General features: G+C 38.6%; 1 protein-coding gene across 1 annotated transcript; it reads right to left on the bottom strand.

Moving 5' to 3' along the window:
- Nucleotides 142-23,013, bottom strand: LOC107609479 (elongin-C-like). The gene is given in 4 exon segments (XM_016311469.2): nt 142-210; nt 13,458-13,472; nt 22,549-22,649; nt 22,742-23,013. Coding segments are annotated over 4 exon segments (327 nt in total). The 5' UTR covers nt 22,884-23,013.

Raw genomic sequence — 24,396 nt, 5'->3', positions numbered from 1 at the left:
ATGAATGACAGTGGATATAAAAACACCGAAAACAAATGCTACGTCAACAAAAATAACCACTATAGATAATAAACTTGTTAAATCCAAGAGAATAATGAAGGCTTACAATGAGAATGGAGAGCAACTACCCCTAAGAAATGCTCATGTATAGAGGTAATTAGCAGCCATCATTAGCTCCAAAGTTAATTCAGATTCAATAGGAAACTCTGTCTTTTACCTACTAACAGCTGCAAGATTTTCACTATTCAAGTCAGTAGAACTATTTTGCTGAAAATAACATTGCATGAATTAAGAGATTTCATATTAGAGCTACAGAGCTTTAAATTACTTCCCAAAGGAAAGTATAACTTACATTGCAACACATAAGAAAGACTAACATCGATGCTCGTTAGAGTAGAGAAGGGGGCAGGAGGCCAAAACATCAGTTAGAAAAAAAGGGGCCAACTCAATTAGCAATACGATTTTTTAATAGTATCTCGAATTTTCAAGCTGTCCAGTAGTTTTCTCTTGTCATTTGAAACAGATGACAAGAGAAAGTAAAATGATAAAAGAAGGGCACACAATGAAATGTGCAACCACATGATACATAAAACCATGTAAAACAATCTCTCTTTGATGGAGCACTGAATTCAGCAAAACCCTAGACTCTAACACATGAAGAATCCAGTCTGAAACCTAAGAAGTAGAAATGAAACTCAAACGGCCGCTTTATAGAATCAAATAGTTAAACATAATAAAAACCTCCTTGCTCGTCGAGAATCCATCCTACTTAATAGAAGGATCACACAGTGATAGACACCAAGCAAAAATCAAATTCCCTACTAAAACCAGGACAACAAAATCACAATTTAGCTGGTCATTGGTGCACAAAATTGTGATTACACTTTTCACAATTCCGCACAACTAACCAGCGAGTGCACTGGATCGTCCAAGTAATACCTTACGTGAGTAAGGGTCGATCCCACAGAGATTGCCGGCTTGAAGCAAGCTATGGTTATCTTGTAAATCTTAGTCAGGAGATTAATGATAAAAATGATTTTGTTATGAAAAGTAAATAACATGAATTAAAAGGTACTTATGATTCAGTAATGAGGAACAGGTTGAGGTTCCGGAGATGCATTGTCGTCTGAATCTCTGCTTTCCTACTGTCTTCTTCTCCAAACACGCATGGCTTCCTTCAATGGCACGCTGTATGATCCTCTCGGATGAAAAATACCAGGTACGATGTCTGCACGACTAATCAACTATTGGATTTCTCGTCTCGGATGACAAATACCAAGTACAGCTACCGCACGGCTAATCATCTGTCGGTTCCCACTAGCGTCGGAATAGGACCCTGTCCTTTTGCACACTGTCACTGCACCCAACATTCGCAAGTTTGAAGCTCGTCACAGTCATCCCCTCCCGGATCCTACTCGGAAAATCACAGACAAGGTTTACACTTTCCGGATCCCAGGAATGCTGCCAATGATTCTAGCCTATACAACGAAGGTACTAACCCCCGGATTCAGTCCGTAGATTAGAAACCTAAGAGATACGCACTCAAGCTGTCATCCAATGACTACGTTGAGCTCAGATAGAACGAGAGTGGTTGTCAGGCACGTGTTCATAGGTTGAGGATAATGATGAGTGTCACGGATCATCATATTCTCTATATTGAAGTACGAGTGAGTATCTTAGAATAAAATCAAGCGTGATTGAATAGAAAACAGTAGTAATTGCATTAATCCATTGAAACACAGAAGAGCTGTAACAGCCCAGACCACCCGCTAGCACGATATTGTCCGCTTTGGCACACAAGGCCTCACGGTTTTGCCTTTGACGATAGGGATGATGGCCAAAGCCCCCCACACTCACTCGTCAAAACGCGTCATGCTAGGGAGAGGTATCCACTCCCTTATAAGGCATGCTTCGTTCCCCTCTCCAACCGATGTGGGCCTTACAATCCACCCCCCTAAGGGAGTCCAGCACCCTCGCTGGCACATCGATCCGGGTTCTGGCTCTGATACCATCTGTAACAGCCTAGACTACCCGCTAGCACGATATTGTCCGCTTTGGCACACAAGGCCTCACGGTTTTGCCTTTGACGATAGGGATGATGGCCAAAGTCCCCCACACTCACTCGTCAAAACGCGTCATGCTAGGAAGAGGTATCCACACCCTTATAAGGCATGCTTCGTTCCCCTCTCCAACCGATGTGGGCCTTACAATCCACCCCCCTAAGGGAGTCCAACGCCCTCGCTGGCACATCGATCCGGGTTCTGGCTCTGATACCATCTGTAACAGCCCAGACCACCCGCTAGCACGATATTGTCCGCTTTGGCACACAAGGCCTCACGGTTTTGCCTTTGACGATAGGGATGATGGCCAAAGCCCCCCACACTCACTCGTCAAAACGCGTCATGCTAGGGAGAGGTATCCACACCCTTATAAGGCATGCTTCGTTCCCCTCTCCAACCGATGTGGGCATTACAATCCACCCCCCTAAGGGAGTCTAGCGCCCTCGCTGGCACATCGATCCGGGTTCTGGCTCTGATACCATCTGTAACAGCCCAGACCATCCGCTAGCACGATATTGTCCGCTTTGGCACACAAGGCCTCACGGTTTTGCCTTTGACGATAGGGATGATGGCCAAAGCCCCCCACACTCACTCGTCAAAACGCGTCATGCTAGGGAGAGGTATCCACACCCTTATAAGGCATGCTTCGTTCCCCTCTCCAACCGATGTGGGCCTTACAATCCACCCCCCTAAGGGAGTCCAACGCCCTCGCTGGCACATCGATCCGGGTTCTGGCTCTGATACCATCTGTAATAGCCCAGACCACCCGCTAGCACGATATTGTCCGCTTTGGCACATAAGGCCTCACGGTTTTGCCTTTGATGATAGGGATGATGGCCAAAGCCCCCCACACTCACTCGTCAAAACGCGTCATGCTAGGGAGAGGTATCCACACCCTTATAAGGCATGCTTCGTTCCCCTCTCCAACCGATGTGGGCCTTACAAGAGCTCCTCACCCCCACCTATGGGGTTTAGAGACTCATGCTGTAGAAGATACAAATGAAGTGTAAAAATGTCATGAGGAGTTAAATGAATCTCTAAAAGTAGTTTTTATACTAAACTAGTAACTTAGGGTTATAGAAAATGAGTAACTAGGTGTAGATAGTGCAATATTCCACTTCTGGGGCCCACTTGGTGAGTGTTTGGGTTGAGTTTTCAAGCTTCTACGTGCATATGCCTCATATTGGAGTTAAACGCCACCCTGGGTGCCAAAATGGGCGTTTAACGCCGAAAAGTATGCCAGTTCTGGCGTTTTACGCCAGAAAGTTTTAGGCTGGCTTTTAATGCCAGTTTGGGCCATCAAATCTCAAATAAAGTATAGAATATTATCTATTGCTGGAAAGCCCAAGATGTTTAATTTCCAACGCAATTGAGAGCGCGCCAATTGGGCTTCTGTAGCTCCAGAAAATCTATTTCGAGTGCAGGAGGGTCAGAATCCAACAACATCTGCAGTCCTTTCTCAGCCTCTGAATTAGATTTTTGCTCAGGTCCATCAATTTCAGCTAGAAAATACCTGAAATTACAGAAAAACACACAAACTCATAGTAAAGTCCAGAAGTGTTATTTTTGAATAAAAACTAATAAAAATATAATAAAAAGTAACTAAAATATACTAAAAACTATGCCAAAAAGGGTATAAATTATCCGCTCATCACAACACCAAACTTAAATTGTTGCTTGTCCCCAAGCAACTAAAAACAAAATAGGATAAAAAGAAGAGAATATACAATAAATTCCAAAAACATCAATGAAGATTAGTTTTAATTAGATGAGCGGGATGATGAGAGGAACTTTTGCGTGGTCTAGAAAATTACGGATAAATCCTCGTTGCAAGTATAGTTTCTAAACCTTCAAAAGTCCTTTCGTACAAACGTTTTGGTTGTCACAAGTAACAAACCCCTAAATAAATTGTTAACCGAAGTATTCAAACCTCGGGTCGTCTTCTCAAGGAACTGCAGGGAAGTATGTTCTTATTATTAGTTATGGAGATTGTAAAATTAGGGTTTCAAGAATGAGGAACAAATATGAAAAATAATTTAAATGGCAATTAAAAATAAATAAATAACTGTAAAATAAACTTTTGGCAAGGTATGAGAAATTGGAAGTCCAAATTAGTTACTGATTTCTTAACCAAGACCAAAAAGGAAAAAGTAAATTTGCTAGAATAAAAATGTCTTCAGATTGAAAGCAATGGTGACATAAATAAAAGAAAGCAATAATAAACTGAAATACCTCAAATAGCATTAATTCAAATAATCTGGAACATAGAAGAATTCATAAATTAAATGGTAAAAGTAAATAATCAACTAAAGTAATGGAATGAATAAAAGTGAAAGGGAAGCTTAAAGTAAAGGAACATTAAACCTGGGATCGAGAGTCACTCCTAAAATTAAGAGAAATCCTAAATCCTAAGAGAGAGAGGAGAGAACCTCTCCCAAAACTAAATCTAAATCATGAGAAGTAACTAAATTGGCGAGCTCTCCCTGAATGGATGAATTCCCTCACTTCATAACCTCTGGTCTATGCCTTCTGGACTTAGATTTGGGCCAAAAAGGGCTTCAGAATTCGCTAGGAGCGTTTTCTGCAATTTCTGGTGCGTGTCCTCTGTCACGCGTCCGCGTGGGTCACGCGGTCGCATTATTCGGAGCTTTTCTTGTCACGCGGTCGCGTCAGTCATGCGGCCGCGTCGCTGTTGATTCGCGCTTGGCATGCGTCCGCGTCGCCCATGCGATCGCGTGGATGCCAGTTTCTTTAGAAACTTCATTTTGTGCTTTCCTTCCAATTTTGTATGTTTCCTTTTTCATCCTTTAAGTCATTCCTGCCTTAGAAGATCTGAAACTACTCAACACACTAATCACGACATCGAATGGAAATAAAGGTAATTAAAATAATTAATTTTAAAGCATAGGAAACATATTTTCCACATACATCACATAATAAGGAAGGGAAAGTAAAATCATGCAATTAATATGAATAAGTGGGTGAAGGATTGAATAAATCACTCAAATTAAGCACAAAATATATCATAAAATATGGGTTTATCAACCTCTCCACACTTAAACAATAGCATGTCCTCATGCTAAATCCAAGGTAAAAAGTAGGGTTAAAGTGGTGGAATGTCATGCAATGCAATTTAATCTAAATGAAACTACCTAGATGAATGATGCATCATGCAATTCTAATTTTTATTCACTTGAATATAAAGCTTGCATGTAGTTAAATTAATTCACATTCTCAAGGAGTCATGTATATATATATAGCCAAGCCTTAGATAGTGATAAAGTGCCTTTACAATTGAGATGGGAGATGGAAACATTTTAAAAACTTGCAAGACAATTAACAATTTAAAGTTAATGAGCTATTGAACCCTCACTGGATTTTGTGTTTACTCTCTAATCACTCAGTGTTTATTGGGTTAATCACTCTATTCTTCATTTTATTCTTTCTTTCTATAACTTTGTTCTTCATCTAACCAATCAACAATTATAGAATATAGACATACCAAAAATCATGAGGTCTTTAATTAAGGTTGTAATGGGGCCAAGGTAAAGGTAAGGGTATATGTATAAGGCTAAGTGAGCTAATAAGTGAATCCTTAATTAGACTAAGATCTCACCTAACATACATACTTAGTAAAACAAAACTTCTTTACCTATTTTCCCATCTTTTCCCACTTTTGATGTTACATGCTCATGTTTCAATTTTTATTTTTATTCCATGTGCATTGCTTTTATTGTTGCAATTGGGGAATTCTTTCGTATCCCCTTTATTCAAAGACTTTAAAAATATTTTTTTTCTTTTTTTTATATATGCACATGGTAATTTAATTATTTTGATTTCACATGCTTCCCAAAAATTCTTATTTTGAATTATTTTATCTCTTTTCAATTTTTCTACTTTTTTGTTTTTATCATCCATGTTCCCAATAGGTTTTCCACATTTAAACTATACATGCTTTTCTATCTTAAGCTAACTAAGGATTCAACTTGGGATTTTTAATTTATTTTTCTGCTTAAGGCTAGTAATGTGGTTTATAGAATAAAAGGGATTTAAAGGCTCAAGGGGGCTAACAAGGGTGATGTGAAAGGTAGGCTATTTTGAGATAAGTGAGCTAAAATCAAATAATGGCCTCAATCACTCTCTTGGTATGTATCTACATTCTATAATCGAACATATAGATTAAAACAAAGTAAAGAACACCAGAATATAAAAGAAGGGCGGAACACACAGGAATAAAAATTATGGTTTGAATGTAACCATACAATTAAGCTCAAAACTCACAGGCTATGTGTTCTCTAGCTCAAAAATCATTTATCACTTATGTATGTCATGCAGGTTTAGTTAAAAATTCCCATTATTTTCAATGTAAAACTTAAGGTGGCTTTAAAGTTCTAGTGTTTCTCCTTGATGAAATGTTGTTTAATTAACTAACATGTAATGCCATATATACAAGGTGTGGGTTGTTTTGATTCTGTTAAAGTCTCTAGTTTACTTCCTTTTTCTTTTCAATCTATTCCGAGTTATCTTATGCTAAAAAGGGTAAACTATACTAATCAATCCACAATTTCTATAACTAATAAGTTAGAATTGCAACTAAACTAAGTGGCTAAAATATGAACTAAAAATGTAAAATGCAGAAATAGAGTATAAATACATGAAAATAGCAATGTATAAGTACTGAAAAATAAAGAGAAAAAATACAAGAAAATAGTCAAAATAAAGGAAAAAGGGTCTGTAGTGGTTCACCAAAATGATACGTCAGAGATGGCGACCTCCCCACACTTAAAATGAAGCATCGTCCCTGATGCTCACTCAAGCAGGGTGTGAAGGGGTGTCATCATTGGAAGGCTGGGTAGCTGGAGTCTCTGTGGTGGTGGTCTGAGGATCTGGCTACTGCAGAGGCGGTGCTGACTGGATAGGGATCTCGGAGTCTGTAGCCTGGATCTGATGTGGGATCTCCTGCTGGTGTGCTGCCTGCTGGGTGCCTGCCTGCGCTGCCTCCTGCTGTGGATGAGGCGCAGCCTCGGGCGCATCCGCCTCCTCCTCAGATGCCTCGGATGGTGTGTCAGGCTCGGAGGGGATGTCACCAGATCATATCATCAGCTTCAGGTGCTCATAGCGTCGCTTGTTGCGACGCTCCATCTGGTCAAGCCGTCGAAACAGGCGGTACACTAGGTGATAGATGGGTTCTGGGGCAGGTGGAGGTGCAGTGGTGGTGGCAGGTGTAGCTGTGGAGGAAGAGGGGCCGGCAGATGGTGTGGCAGTGTCACCAGGAGCAGTGAGGACTGGAGGTCTGTCTCGTGAGTACTCGGCATAATGAAGTTGCTAAGTATCTGATGCCACAGCCGAGCCTCATCATTCAAGTATGCCCGCTTGATTCCCTTGGGCATGGTGGTGTTCTGACCCATAATCCAAGAAACGGTCGGGTCAAGGGCTATCCGGGCCTTGACTGCATCCGAATCAAACTTCAGAAAGCGCATGTCTTCCTCAGCTTTCTGATAACCATCCGGCTGATCAGATTTAGGCAGAAACTTCAGAACATCTTCAATTGCCTCTTCAGTGACCAGAATCTGCTTCCCCCTAAGGTTCACTGCATCTAGGGAAGTCTTGAAGTAATTGTAGTAGAATTTCCTTACCCAAGATGCATTGACCTCAGACAGGTTTCTCTCCAGAAAGAACCAGCCTCTTTGTTTGATCTGATCAGAGGTGTATTGCTGGAGTTCTCCTGGGATCTTCAGAGTCCTCTCCAGGTATAGGTTCCTGGAGTTTGCAAACACCGGATACTTCAGCTCACAGTATCGGTTTGCAAACTTCACTAGGTCATTAGCAGGGAGCAGCTGGTCGGCCTTCTCCTACGGGGTGAAGTTTTTCTCCCGCCAGGAGGCATCATGCATGAGATCTATGATAGACATAGATGATTCTCCTCTTTTACGTTTGCCAGTGGTAGCCTTTCCTTTTCCCTTTCTCTGGGAATCTGACATCCAAAAAAAAGAAAACCAGGATATAATAAAAATAGAAAAATAAATAGGCAAATAGTAAAAAGAAACACAAAGTGGCAAAGGAGAATTAGAATGAGGTAAATGAGTGAAGTAAATGTGCATTAAGGATTGTATAGGAGTTAAAAGTTCGAAAGAAAAAATTCACAATCCAAAATGTAATAGAAGGCATGTTAAGTAGGAAAAATTATCAGTATGCCATGGTTAGAGGGTTAAAAGAAAGTGAAAAACCAGAAAAAAAAAGATTTTAAAAGGTTAGTTTGGTTAGAATTAAAAAAAAAAGATTTCAGGAAATTAGAATTAGTGAGTTCATGAAAAATGGGTTAAGATAAGTGGCATAAGGATAAGTTTCTAAGTAACAAGAATTCATAATTAGAAGTGATAGGTAACTCATAACCAAACAAGGAAAACAGGTTGATGATGATTCAAATAGATATAGAAATAGCAAAAATTGGAATCAAATATAAAAAATGCAATATATGAACCAGGAAATCAAAGAGAATAAGAATGCGTGCCTGGCATTCATGAATGGGTGTGGGTAAAGCAGAGGAAAGCAGATTTCAAAATGCCAAAACCAAAACATGAATGAAAATATTTTACAGAAATTTGGGCAGCATTCTGACTAAAATTGGATTGTCCCAGAAAATAAACAGCAATCAAATAGTTCATATGAATTAAAATTTAAGCTTGCAATTACATATAAGAAATATAAACATGAAAATTCAGTGTAAAGAGCAGCATGAAACAAGAAATCACAGCATATGAACATTACAAACATCACAGCAACAGCAAAATTGCAAATTTGATAAAACAGAAACATGAACAGTGCAAGTAAACAGGCCTAAATCCACTAACCACAACTTAGGCTACCTAACAACCGAAAATCCACTACAACATGCATATCTAACTAGCCTAAACATGAACATAAACAGAAAATAATGAAATAACGACTAAGGATAGAAAGGTGGCGTTCGTCGGAACCTGGTAGGCCGAATAAGGAGAGTGGGCAGAAAGGAGGCTGGGGGTGGTGGTGACGGCGTCTGGCGCAGCGGCTGGCGGTGGTGGGCACGGCTGTTCGGGGCAGGGGAAAGAAGGGATGGGTAATAGGGTAAGAGGGGAAGGGAGGGGGTAGGTGTGGTTGGGGGGGTTATAAATTTGAATCCACGCGGCCGCGTGGGGCACGCGGTCGCGTGGCTGGAGCGAAATGGGGGGTGATGCGATCGCATGGAGGGCAAAAAGATTGAATGTCGTGATCGCCTGGCGCATGCGATCATGTCGCTGGGATTTGTGCTAAACGCACGAATCCAGCGTCGTTTCAGTGCAACTCTCTGTCTCCTTTGGGGTGTTCGTGCAATCCATGCAACGCGGTCGCGTGGGATTGGTTGTGTGCAAGGGACGCGATCGCGTGGGTGACGCGATCGCGTGGGTCATTTGTGCGAAACGCACAATCGCCGCACGATTCCAGCCTAACTTTCTGGACGTTGGATCTTTACGCCGATCTCCAAGTCAGACGGCCGCGTGGATGACGCGATCGCGTGGGTGGTGTTTTCCGCAATATGACGCGATCGCATGAGTGATGCGGTCGCGTCGCGCACTATTTTTTTATGCAGTATGCAGAATGCAATGATTAATATGAATGCGATGCAAAATTCCAGGTTCAATATTATAAAATAAAATAAAACTTGAAAACAAACAAAACGAAATAAAAATTGAAAAATGAACGATCATACCATGGTGGGTTGTCTCCCACCTAGCACTTTTAGTTAAAGTCCTTAAGTTGGACATTGGAGGGGCTTCCTGTTATGGCGGCTTATGTTTAAATTTATCTAAAAATCTCCACCAATGCTTGGAATGCCAATAGCCTCCGGGGTCCCAAACTAGGCATGTAAAGCTCCTGAGCAGCTTCAAACAAATTTTTAGGCTCCCGGAATGACGAGTGTCGGAATAGATTCCAGGATCCCAAACTTTGCTTTTAAATCCGCCTCCGTCTTGATCTATACTTTTCCATCCGGGCGGTTTAGAAAGTAGATTCTCACCATGGTGACCAAACATTTTCCGAGATCCATTCAATTGAACATGATACCAATCCGTGCACTTCAAGTTGAAGCGTAGAACCTTATTGAACCTTGTGCACCAGCTCTGAGTACGAGCCATTTCCCTCTTACTCTTAAAGCCGCAGAGAGCTCTAAGCTGGCCATCTGTTTCAAGCAAACCGTATTCAAGTGAAAAAGTAAAGTTAAAGGTTAAGGATTGTACCCACTTGAAGCTTGTATTGGGTGGTAATGGCCTTGGGGTAGGTGTTTCTGGTGGTTCTGTAAGTTCTACTCCCTTGTGCTCTTCTGTGAATTCCTCCACTTCTCTGCAAGGTTCTTCAAATGCATCTGTGTCCTGGTCAAAGTCTTCTGTGTCTTCCTCATCACTCGAGTCATAGATTGGAGGTTAAGAGAAATCTACCTCTGCATCATCTTCGTATTCATTTGGGGAAGATTCTTCGATCTCGGATAATTCACTCGCGGATGCAAGTTCATTACTAAGAGAACTTGACTTGTGACTATCATCATCAAGGGAATTTGTGTCCTGGGTTATTCCGTCTAGTTCTTCATAAACGACTTGCCTTGGGGATTGTGCACTGTCCTCCTTAGCATCAACTGTAACGTCCTTGACGGAGTTCTCCTCAGCTCTGAATTCCCATGGAGGTTCAGCATCTCCTAGATCTTCAACCAACTCTTCTTCTTGCGTAATGACAGCTTCTTCTACTTGTTCTAGTACGAATTCCAGAAATAAATAAACAAGTAAAAGAAAAATATTTACAATAACCAACAATAAGGCACACGTTAGCAGTTCCCCGGCAACGGCGCCATTTTGACGAGAGGAACTTTTGCGTGGTCTAGAAAATTGCGGATAAATCCTCGTTGCAAGTATAGTTTCTAAACCTTCAAAAGTCCTTTCGTACAAACGTTTTGGTTGTCACAAGTAACAAACCCCTAAATAAATTGTTAACCGAAGTATTCAAACCTCGGGTCGTCTTCTCAAGGAACTGCAGGAAAGTATGTTCTTATTATTGGTTATGGAGATTGTAAAATTGGGGTTTCAAGAATGAGGAACAAATATGACAAATAATTTAAATGGCAATTAAAAATAAATAAATAACTGTAAAATAAACTTTTGGCAAGGTATGAGAAATCGGAAGTCCAAATTAGTTACTAATTTCTTAACCAAGACCAAAAGGGAAAAAGTAAATTTGCTGGAATAAAAATGTCTTCAGATTGAAAGCAATGGTGACATAAATAAAAGAAAGCAATAATAAACTAAAATACCTCAAATAGCATTAATTCAAATAATCTGGAACATAGAAGAATTCATAAATTAAATGGTAAAAGTAAATAATCAACAAAAGTAATGGAATGAATAAAAGTGAAAGGGAAGCTTAAAGTAAAGGAACATTAAATCTGGGATCGAGAGTCACTCCTAAAATTAAGAGAAATCCTAAATCCTAAGAGAGAGAGAGAAGAGAGAACCTCTCTCAAATCTAAATCTAAATCATGAGAAGTAACTAAATTGGTGAGCTCTCCCTGAATGGATGCATTCCCTCACTTCATAACCTCTGGTCTATGCCTTCTGAACTTGGATTTGGGCCAAAAAGGGCTTCAGAATTCGCTGGGAGCGTTTTCTGCAATTTCTGGTGCGTGGGTCACGTGGTCGCGTCATTCGGAGCTTTTCTTGTCACGCGGTCGCGTCAGTCATGCGGCCGCGTCATATGTGTTTTGCTTAAGGCGCGTGGTCGCGTTAGTCATGCGGCCGCGTCGCTGTTGATTCGCGCTTGGCATGCGTCCGCATCGCCCATGCGATCGTGTGGATGCCAGTTTCTTTAGAAACTCCATTTTGTGCTTTCCTTCCATTTTTGTATGTTTCCTTTTTCATCCTTTAAGTCATTCCTGCCTTAGAAGATCTGAAACTACTCAACACACTAATCACGGCATCGAATGGAAATAAAGGTAATTAAAATAATTAATTTTAAAGCATAGGAAACATGTTTTTCACATACATCACATAATAAGGAAGGGAAAATAAAACCATGCAATTAATATGAATAAGTGGGTGAAGGATTGAATAAATAACTCAAATTAAGCACAAAATATATCATAAAATATGGGTTTATCACGGGACTAGTGGCTTTTTGCTTCTGAACAGTTTTGGCATCTCACTTTATCCTGTGAAGTTCAGAATGATTGGCATCCATAGGAACTCATAATTCAGATAGTGTTATTGATTCTCTTAGTTCAGTATGTTGATTCTTGAACATAGCTACTTTATGAGTCTTGGCCATTACCCTAAGCATTTTGTTTTTCAATATTACCACCGGATATATAAATGCCACAGACACATAACTGGGTAAACCTTTTTAGATTGTGACTCAGCTTTGCTAGAGTCCCCAGTTAGAGGTTCCCAGAGCTCTTAAGCACACTCTTTTTTCTTTGGACCACGACTTTAACCGCTTAGTCTCAAGCTTTTTCACTTGACACCTTCACGCCACAAGCACATGGTTAGGGACAGCTTGATTTAGCCGCTTAGGCTAGGATTTTATTCCTTTGGGCCCTCCTATCCATTAATGCTCAAAGCCTTGGATCCTCTTTACCCTTGCCTTTTGGTTTAAAGGGTTACTGGCTTTTTCTGCTTGCTTTTTCTTTTTCTTTCTTTTTCTCTCTTTTTTTTTCGCTAATTTTTTTCGCAAGATTTTGTGTTTTTCACTGCTTTTTCTTGCTTCAAGAATCAATTTTATGATTTTTCATATTATCAATAACATTTTTCTTTTTTCATTATTCTTTCAAGAGCCAACAATTTTAACATTCATGAACAACAAATTAAAAAATATGCACTGTTCGAGCATTCATTCAGAAAACAAAAAGTATTGCCACCACATCAAAATAATTAAACTAATTTCAAGATAAAATTCAAAATCCATGTACTTCTTGTTCTTTTGCAATTAAAAACATTTTTCATTTAAGAAAGGTGAAGGATTCATAGGACATTCATAGCTTTAAGACATAGACACTAAACACTAATGATCATGTAATAAAGACACAAACATAGACAAAACATAAAGCATAGAATTCGAAAAATAGAAAAATAAGAACAAGGAAATTAAAGAACGGGTCCACCTTAGTGATGGCGGCTAGTTCTTCTTGAAGATACTATGGAGTGCTTGAGCTCCTCTATGTCTCTTCCTTGCCTTTTGTTGCTCTTCCCTCATGGTCTTTGGTCCTCTCTGATTTCAAGGAGGATGATGGAGTGCTCTTGGTGAGGTCCATGAGTGGACTCTCTTGTTTGCTCCATCCTCTTTCTAGTGATGGGCTTTTGAGATGAATCTCTCCTTCTCCCATGACTCGGAGTTGGAAGCAACTTCCTTCCCTTTTCTCTTCCTAGAGGTTTCTCTAGCCTTAGGTGCCATTAATGGTTATGGAAAAATAGAAAGCAGAGCTTTTTCCACACCAAACTTAAAAGGTTTGCTCGTCCTCGAGCAAAATAAGATAGAAGGGAGTAGAAGAAGAATGATGCAATTAATTTTGAAAACTTATTACCGTATGCAAGAAAAATTAAGAAGAGTTGAAAAGGATTTGAAAAGATATGTAAGTTTTAAAAACGTTTTGGAAGGAGTTGAAAAGAATTAAAAAGAGAATTAAAAAGAATTGGAAAGATTATTAATATTTGAAAATAGAAATTGAAAGATGAACGTTTAAAAGATGTTTGATGCAAAAATTATGAATTAAAACATGAAAAATTGAAAAAAAAATCGAATTGGAAACAAAATTACCTCCCTTGTGTCATCCTGGCGTTAAACGCCCAGAATGCTATCCATTCTGGCATTTAACGCCCACTGGACTGCCTAGTTGGGCGTTTAACGCCCAGCCAGATACCCTGGCTGGCGTTAAACGCCAGGATTCCTCCTTTACTGGGCATTTTTCTGAACGCCTAGAATGCTGCCATTTCTGGCGTTAAACACCCAGAATGCTGCCTGCATGGGCGTTAAACTCCCATTCTACTATCCTTAAATGCCAGTAAGCCTGTCCTCCAGGGTGTGCTGTTTTTTATGCTATTTTTGATTTTGCTTTAATTCTGCAGCTGTTTTTATGACTTCACATGATCATCAACCTAAACTAACAATGGAAAATGAAATAAAAAAGTAATTAGCATGGATAAATAAGATTGGGTTGCCTCCCAATAAGCGCTTCTTTAATGTCTTTAGCTGGACTTTTATTGAGCTTTTTAATTTAGTCTCAGTTTTGAGCATTAGTGCTCAACGTTGCCTTCAAGATAATGTTTGACTCTCTGTCCATTAACAATGAACTTTTTGTCAGAGTCAATATCCTGGAGCTCTACATAACCATATGGTGACACACTTGTAATCACATATGGTCCCTTCCATCGGGATTTCAACTTCCCAGGGAACAATCTGAGCCTAGAGTTAAACAGCAGGACCTTCTGTCTTGGCTCAAAGACTCTAGATGACAGCCTTTTGTCATGCCATCTTTTTGCTTTCTCCTTGTAGATTTTAGCATTTTTGAAAGCATTGAGTATGAACTCCTCCAGCTCATTCAATTGGAGTAATCTCTTTTCTCCAGCTACCTTAGCATCAAGGTTTAGGAACCTGGTTGCCAAATAGGCTTTGTGTTCCAGTTCCACTGGTAGATGACAGTTTTTTCCATACACAACCTGGTATGGAGAGGTCCCTATCGAAGTCTTGAATGCGGTTCTGTATGCCCACAGAGCATTATCCAGACTTCTTGCCCAATCCTTTCTACAGGTACTTACAGTCCATTCCAGGATTCGTTTTAGTTCTCTATTCGATACTTCAGCCTGCCCATTTGTCTATGGATGATATGGAGTTGCCACTTTATGGTTAATTCCATATCTGACCAGAGCAGAGTCAAGCTGTTTATTGCAAAAATGAGTGCCTCCATCACTGATCAGTATCCTAGGGACACCGAACCTGCTGAAGATATGCTTTTGGAAGAACTTTATTACTGTCTTAGTATCATTAGTGGGTGTTGCAATTGCTTCTACCCATTTAGATACATAGTCTACTACCACTAGAATATAAGTGTTTGAATATGATGGTGGGAAAGGTCCCATGAAGTCAATACCCCATACATCAAACAACTCAATCTCTAAGATCCCTTTCTGAGGCATGGCATAACCGTGAGGCAGATTACCAGCTCTCTGGAAACTGTCACAGTTACGTACAAACTCTCGGGAGTCTCTATAGAGAGTAGGCTAGTAGAAGCCACATTGGGAAACCTTTGTGGCTGTTCGCTCACCTCCAAAATGTCCTCCATATTATGATCCATGGCAATGCCATAGGATCTTCTGCGCCTCTTCTCTAGGCACACATCTACGGATCATTCCGTCTGCACACCTCTTAAAGAGATATGGTTCATCCCACAAGTAGTACTTTGCATCAGTAACTAATTTTTTTGTTTGCTGCTTACTGTACTCCTTGGGTATGAATCTCACAGCTTTATAGTTTGCAATGTCTACAAACCATGGTACTTACTGAATGGCAAAGAGTTGCTCATCCGAAAAGGTTTCAGAGATCTCAGTAGAAGGGAGGGACGCTCCTACTACTGGTTCTATCCGGGACAGGTGATCAGCTACTTGGTTCTCTGTACCTTTTCTGTCTCTTATTTCTATATCAAACTCTTGTAGAAGCAACACCCATCTTATGAGTCTGGGTTTTGAATCCTGCTTTGTGAGGAGATATTTTAGAGCAGCATGGTCAGTGTACACAATCACTTTTGATCCTACTAAGTAAGATCTGAACTTGTCAATCGCATAAACCACTACAAGCAGCTCCTTTTCCGTGGTTGTGTAATTCTTCTGTGCGTCATTCAAAACACGGCTAGCATAGTAAATGACGTGCAGCAGCTTGTTATGCCTCTGTCCCAATACTGCACCAATGGCATGGTCGCTGGCATCACACATTAGTTCGAATGGTAATGTCCAGTCTGGTGCAGAAATGACTGGTGCTGTGACCAGCTTAGCTTTCAGAGTTTTAAACGCCTGCAGACACTCTTTGTCAAATACAAATGGTGTGTCAGCAGCTATCAGATTGCTCAGAGATTTTGTAATTTTTGAAAAATTCTTTATAAACCTCCTATAGAATCCTACATGCCCCAAAAAGCTTCTGATTGCCTTAACATTGGCAGGTGGTGGTAATTTTTCAATTACCTCTACCTTAGCTTAATCCACCTCTATCCCCTTGTTTGAAATTTTGTACCCAAGGACAATTCCTTCAGTCACCATAAAGTGACATTTTTCCCAGTTTAAAACTAGGTTAGTCTCTTGGCACCTTTTCAGAACAAGTGCTAGATGGTCAAGACAGGAGCTAAATGAGTCTCCAAATACTGAGAAGTCATCCATGAAGACTTCCAGAAATTTCTCTACCATATTAGAGAAGATAGAAAGCATGCACCTCTGAAAGGTTGCAGGTGCATTGCACAGACCAAATGGCATCCTTCTGTAGGCAAATACTCTAAAAGGATATGTGAATGCTATTTTCTCTTGGTCCTGAGGATCTACTGCAATTTGGTTGTAACCTGAATCAGTAGTATTCATGACCTGCTAGTCTCTTTAGCATCTGGTCTATGAATGGTAAAGGAAAATGATCCTTTCTGGTGGCTGTATTGAGCCTTCTGTAGTCAATACACATACGCCACCCTGTAACTGTTCTTGTAGGAACCAGTTCATTTTTTCATTATGAACCACTGTCATGCCTCGCTTCTTGGGGACAACTTGGACAGGGCTCACCCAGGGGCTATCAGAAATGGGATAAATAATCCCAGCCTCTAGTAACTTAGTGACCTCTTTCTGCACCACCTCCTTCATGACTGGATTCAGCCGCCTCTGTGGTTGAACCACTGGCTTAGCATCATCCTCCAATAGGATCTTGTGTAGGCATCTGGCTGGGCTAATGCCCTTAAGATCTCTTATGGACCACCCAAGAGCTGTCTTGTGTGTCCTTAGCATCTGAATTAGTGCTTTCTCTTCCTGTGGCTCTAAAGTAGAGCTTATGATCACGGGAAAAGTGTCATTTTCTCCCAAAAATGCATATTTCAGAGATGGTGGTAGTGGCTTGAGCTCGAGTTTAGGAGGCTTCTCCTTTTCCTGAGGAGTTTTCAGAGGTTCTTCTGTTTTCTCTAGTTCCTCCAAATCAGGCTGAACATCTTTAAAAATATCCTCTAGCTCTGATTTGAGACTCTCAGTCATATTGACTTCTTCTACTAGGGAGTCAATAATGTCAGTGCTCATGCAATCTTTTGATGTGTCTGGATGCTGCATAGCTTTGACAGCATTCAAGTTGAACTCATCCTCATTGACTCTCAGAGTTATCTCCCCTTTTTGGACGTCAATGAGGGTTCATTCAGTTGCTAGAAATGATCTTCCTAGGATGAGAGTAGCTCTCTTATGCTGCTCCATTTTCAGCACTATAAAGTCAGTGGGAAAGGCAAATGGCCCAACCTTGACAATCATGTCTTCAATTACGTCTGATGGAATCTTAATGGAGCCATCAGCAAGTTGAAGGCATATCCGGGTTGGTTTAACTTCATCAGTCAAACCAAGCTTTTTGATAGTGGATGCAGGTATTAGATTGATACTTGCCCCAATATCACATAGATCTGTCTTGGTATAAGCACCCTCTAATGTGCATGGTATCATAAAGCTTCCGGGATCTTTAAGCTTTTCTAGTAAGCTTTTCAGAATGACTGCACTGCATTCTTCAGTAAGGAAAATTTTTTCAGTTTCTCTCCAATCCTTCTTATGACTTAAGATCTCTTTTATGAACTTAGCATAAGAGGGTATTTGCTTAAGTGCCTCTGCAAACGGAATCTTTATTTCAAGAGTCCTGAGATAGTCTGCAAAGTGGGCAAATTGTTTATCCTATTCCACTTGGCAGAGTTTCTGAGGATAAGGCATTTTGGCTTTGTATTCTTCAACCTTAGTTGCTGCAGGTTTATTTCCTACAGAAGTGGTTGGGGAAGCCTGCTTATGGGGGTTGTTATCAGCACTTACAGGTGTCTGATCCCTTATTGGCATTTGAACGCCAGAATTGGGTGCTGAATGGGAGTTTAACGCCAGATTGCCACCCTTTTCTGGCGTTTGGACGCCAGAACTGGCCATCCCTTGGGCGTTTAACGCCACTTTCTTACCATTCTCTGGCGTTTGAATGCTAGAATCATTCTTCTCTGGGCTCTTGCTGTCCTCAGAGGGATTTTGGACAGTGGTTTGGTCATCCTCTATCATTTGTTTCTTTCTTGGCTTTCTATTGCTTTGAATTAAGACATTCAATGTCTTCTCACTCCTTAATTGAACAGCTTGGCATTCTTCTGTTATCTATTTAGATAGCTGCTGTCTTGTCTGATTCAAGTGTTTTTCCATATTCTCATTAGCATCTTTGGTTTCTTGCAGCATCTCTTTAAATTCTGCTAACTGTTTTGTTATAACAAGCAATTGCTGATTGAGTTTAGCGACTTGTTCCTGAGGACTAAGTTCAGTGGGTACTACATTAGCTTCTTTATTTCATGGAGGACCCACCACTTAAGTATAGATATTGATTTTTAGCAACTGTATCAATGAGCTCTTGAGCCTCTTTAATTGTCTTTCTCATATGTATAGATCTACCAGCTGAGTGGTCTAGAGACATTTGGGCCTTTTCTGTAAGCCCATAGTAAAAGATGTCTAACTGTACCCATTCTGAAAATATTTTAGAGGGGCATTTTCTTAGCATCCCTCTGTACCTTTCCCAGGCATTATAAAGGGATTCATTATCCTCTTGTTTAAAGCCTTGGATGTCCAGCCTTAGCTGTGTCATCCTTTTTGGAGGGAAATATTGATTCAAGAATTTGTCTGATAACTGTTTCCATGTTCTTATGCTTGCTGTAGGTTGGCTGTTTAACCACCTCTTAGCTTGATCTTTTACAGCAAATGGAAACAGTAATAATCTGTAGACATCCTGATCTACTTCCTTATCACGTACTGTGTCAGCAATTTGTAAGAACTGTGCCAGAAACTCAGTAGATTCTTCCTGTGGATGACCGGAATACTGGCAATTTTGCTGCACCATGATAATGAGCTGAGGGTTTAGCTCAAAACTGCTGGCTCTGATAGGGGGTATACAGATACTACTCCCATATGAGGCAGTAGTGGGGTTAGCATATGACTCCAGAGTCCTTCTGGACTGTTCATTTCCACTTAGGTCCATAATGGAGAAAGGGAGATGATGTGGATTGTGAATAAAAATTTTATTCCCGTTTTTTTTAATTTAACGAAATTAAAAATAAAGTAAATAAATAAAATGATGCAAGTTTTGAAAATAAATAAAAAAAGAAAAAGAAATAAACGAAATTGGAAAACTAAATTAATTAATTAATTAAAAAGAATTGAAAATTTTTGGGTGAGGATTTTCGAAAAATGAACAGAGAGAAAGTGATTAGGAAGTTTTGAAAAAGATATGTCTTAAAATTAAAGATATTTGTAAGAAAATAAATAAGAGAAAAGACTTGAAAAAGATTTAATTTTAGGATTTGAGATTAGAAAAGATAAGATAAGTTAGGTAAGAGAAGATAAGGAATTTAAAAGAAGATAGGTTTTTAATTAAAAAGTTTTGAATTTTAAATTTTAAAATTTGAAGTTTGAAATTTGAGATTTGAATTTTAAATTTTAAATTTTGAATTTTGAATTTTGAAAAAGTCAACAGTATAAGATAAAGATTTGAAAAAGATTTAACTTTTGAAAATGTTTGATTTTTAAAATTTTAAATTTAAAATTTGAATTTTGAATTTTGAATTTTGGGATTTAATTGAAATTTGAAATATGAATTTGAAATAAGATAAGATAAGATTTTGAAAAAGATATGATTTTTTTTGAAAAAAGATTTGAATTTTGAAATTTTAAAATTGAGATAAGATAAAATAAATAAAAATTTGAATTTTTAAAATAAAAATCTGAATTTTTAAAAGTAAAATTCGAAAATTCAATTAAAATAAAGAGAAAAGATATTTTTGAATTTAATGAGGAAAGAGAAAAACAATAAAATGACACAAAACTTAGAATTTTTAGATCAAAACAAAGAAAACAAACAAGAAAACTTTGAATGTCAAGATGAACACCAAGAACAAATTTTGGAAATCTTTAAGAAAATAAAAACACAAAGGACACCAAACTTAAAAATTTTTATACTTTGGACACTAATAATTCGAAATTGCAGAAGAAAAACAAGGAAAGACACAAAACAAGAAAAACTAAAGGTCAAATAAGGAAAATAAACAAGAACAACTTGAAAATTAAGAAAGAACAAGGAACATATAATTAAAAATATGAAGAATTGATACCAAACTTAAAACATGAAACTAAACTCAAACAAAAGACTCAATTATTAGTTTTTTTTTATATAGAAAATTTCGAAAAAATCTAGAAAAAGGAAAACAAGGATTTTAAAATTTTAACCAAAAACAATAATAGAAGATGCAATTATAGTGACTCTAAATCAAAAAGATAAATTTTTTCTAATCTAAGCAACAAAATAAACCGTCAGTTGTCCAAACTCGAACAATCCCCGGCAACGGCGCCAAAAACTTGGTGCACGAAATTGTGATTACACTTTTCACAATTCCGCACAACTAACCAGCAAGTGTACTGGGTCGTACAAGTAATACCTTACATGAGTAAGGGTCGATCCCACGGAGATTACCAGCTTGAAGCAAGCTATGGTTATTTTGTAAATCTTAGTCAGGAGATTAATGATAAAAATGATTTTGTTATGAAAAGTAAATAACATGAATTAAAAGGTACTTGTGATTCAATAATGAGGAACAGGTTGAGGTTCCAAAGATGCTTTGTCGTCTGAATCTCTGCTTTTCTACTGTCTTCTTCTCCAAACACGCATGGCTTCCTTCAATGGCAAGCTGTATGATCCTTTCGGATGAAAAATACCAGGTACGATGTCTGCACGGCTAATCAACTATCGGATTTCTCGTCTCGGATGACAAATACCAAGTACAGCTACCGCACGGCTAATCATCTGTCGGTTTCTGCTAGCGCCGGAATAGGACCCTTGTCCTTTTGCACACTGCCACTGCGCCCAACATTCGCAAGTTTGAAGCTCGTCACAGTCATCCCCTCCCGGATCCTACTCGGAATACCACAGACAAGGTTTAGACTTTCCGGATCCCAGGATTGCTGCCAATGATTCTAGCCTATACCATGAAGGTACTAACCCCCGGACTCGGTCCGTAGATTAGAAACCCAAGAGATACGCACTCAAGCTGTCGCCCAATAACTACGTTGAGCTCAGATAGAACGGGAGTCGTTGTCAGGCACACGTTCATAGGTTGAAGATAATGATGAGTGTCACGGATCATCATATTCTCTATATTGAAGTACGAGTGAGTATCTTAGAATAGAATTAAGCGTGATTGAATAGAAAACAGTAGTAATTGCATTAATCCATTGAAACACAGCAGAGCTCCTCACCCCCACCTATAGGGTTTAGAGACTCATGCTGTAGAAGATACAAATGAAGTGTAAAAATGTCATGAGGTGCTAAATGAATCTCTAAAAGTAGTTTTTATACTAAACTAGTAACTTAGAGTTACAGAAAATGAGTAACTAGGTGTAGATAGTGCAAAATTCCACTTCCGGGCCCACTTGGTGAGTGTTTGGGCTGAGCTTTCAAGCTTCCACGTGCATATGCCTCATATTGGAGTTAAACGCCACCCTGGGTGCCAAAATGGGCATTTAACGCCGAAAAGTATGCCAGTTCTGGCATTTTACGCCAGAAAGTTTTTGGCTGGCTTTTAACACCAGTTTGGGCCATCAAATTTCATGCAAAGTATGGACTATTATATATTGCTGGAAAGCCCAAGATGTCTACTTTCCAACGCAATTGAGAGCGCACCAATTGGGCTTCTGTGGCTCTAGAAAATCCATTTCGAGTGCAGGAGGGTCAGAATCCAACAGCATCTGCAGTCCTTTCTCAGCCTCTAAATCAGATTTTTGCTCAAGTCCGTAAATTTCAGCCAGAAAATACCTGAAATTACAAAAGAATACAAAAACTCATAGTAAAGCCAAGAAATGTGATTTTTGAATAAAAACTAATAAAAATATAATAAAATGTAACTAAAATATACTAAAAACTACCTAAAAATAATGCCAAAAGGGTATAAATTATCTGCTCATCAGTCATGTAAAGGGAGTGTTAATAATTTAAATTCCCTAATAACACAAAATTTCCCCCCAAAACCTTGCGTTGACATTTTTCAACGATAAAACCAAGGATCACAAATCTAAAAATCCATAGCATATACAAAATTTTTGAATATAGGTAGCTTCGGATACACTACCACAAAATTCGCGAAAACCTCTCATTCAACAAAATTCACATTAGATTTCATGAAGTCACGAACACATGCCTCTCAAAAAAGGAGTAAATACCTCACGAATTAGAGATGGCAGTAAAAATACTAGCAAATCTTCTCAAGAATGGTGGTGCTGATCTCAAGGAAGGTAACCTCGTCGTGCTGCCTCTCAGCAAAACTCCCTATCAATACGATCAGAAGAGTGAAATGAGTGGAACCCTAATTTCATAGCACAAATGGAAGAATTATTAACCAGGATGGAAATATGAGCAACCTGGAGAGGTAAGCATGTTGTGTATGGTCTGTGAAACCATAGCAGCTTCCTTATAAACAAAGAATTCGAAACCCTCAGTGCTAATCAGCTTCACTGTATCTTCCTTCCTCATCTTGCGATTTTTTATTCTCCCTCGCACCATTACACTCGCCTTCCAAAGTGCAAACAAAGTGGTCCCTGAAGTTTGAGGGAGGATTCTTCAAAAGCAATTTTAGAGTGAAACGACGTCGTTTTATGGCATTTACGCACCACCTCTAATACTACATCGTTTTAGCTTTGCCAGCGTGTCACCCTCTAGTCCATATCAACTTTCCGGTGGCGCCAGATGAGCAAATTGTGCCGAAAGGACGAGTGAGTCCCGGAGTGCAACTTCAGGGACGAATATGGGTAACTATTAAGTTCAGGGACTACTATGAGGCACGAGTGTAACTTCAGGGACCACTTTGAGACTTAGCTTGAAGTCAGAAGTGAATATGTGGTCGTTCCATATTTATATATGTATCGCTATCAAAAATATTTCGTGTAAAAAAATCATTTTTATATATAAATATATGAAAAATGTTAGAGGCATCAGAATTTATTATTTTTGGTTATTACTTAATCATCAACTCAATTTATTTAGTCTAATTTTTTTAATTTAGTAATCAAATAACATATTTTATCCCATATTTTTAAATATTGATGGCTAACTAATGGCCAAAAATAATAAATTTTGATGATCTTCTAATATTCTTCATAAAATAATAATAAATTTAGTTAATATATATATATATATATATTAAAATTATTAATTTTTTTAACACAACTTCATCTATATTTTCAGTCACAAAAATATTATTTGTATACTAAAATTAACTATCAAAATCAGTCATCATAGAATATATATATAATATATATATTGTTTAGCTTATTTTTAATATGTATTTTATATTGTAACATATATTTATATCAATAACTGATTTAATATCTAATTTTTAATATACACGTAACATGATTATATCTTTATATGAGTAGTTGATTGAGGTTAATTTTTTTCTTAGGCAATTTACATAAATAAAACAAATAGATCTTAAAATTACATGAATACAACAATTAAGAATCTATTACATGTATGTGCAATTATGTATCTATGTAAACCGCTACATATCTGCCGACAATTTATGTTCAAACTCTCCTAAAGCATAAATCTTTACACCTTCTATGGTTTACACTCAACAAAATCCAGTCTCTTGAATCCGCTGTTGGTTGTTGCGGTTTATGAGTAGATGGAGCTAATTTGTTATTATTTCTTTAAACTCAACAATCTCCCCTTCGATGACGAATATTAAAAAATGAATTGTAAATAAAAAAATGAGAAGAGTTTAATGAACTTCCTTTTGTTGATTCAATTTTCAAATTGAACTCTCTCTCTTTCTTTCATTCTATTTGCTCCCCTGAATGTGAGTTTTTCTTCAACCTATGATAATTATTTAAGTAATTTCCATGCAAAAAATATACTTACAAGTAATACTAATTATCAAAACAATCCAACTTGCCATATCTTTTGAACCAGCCTGATAGCTTGTTTTTCAGAAAATTTTACAAACTATTAATCACCATTCAGCATCAACCAATCATAAATCAAGTATTAATTAAAAAATAGAGGTGCAATTAAT

This window comes from Arachis ipaensis, chromosome B07 (genome assembly GCF_000816755.2).
Source record: "Arachis ipaensis cultivar K30076 chromosome B07, Araip1.1, whole genome shotgun sequence".
Classification (NCBI taxonomy): domain Eukaryota; kingdom Viridiplantae; phylum Streptophyta; class Magnoliopsida; order Fabales; family Fabaceae; genus Arachis; species Arachis ipaensis.
This window is presented reverse-complemented; position numbering and strand designations above follow the sequence as displayed.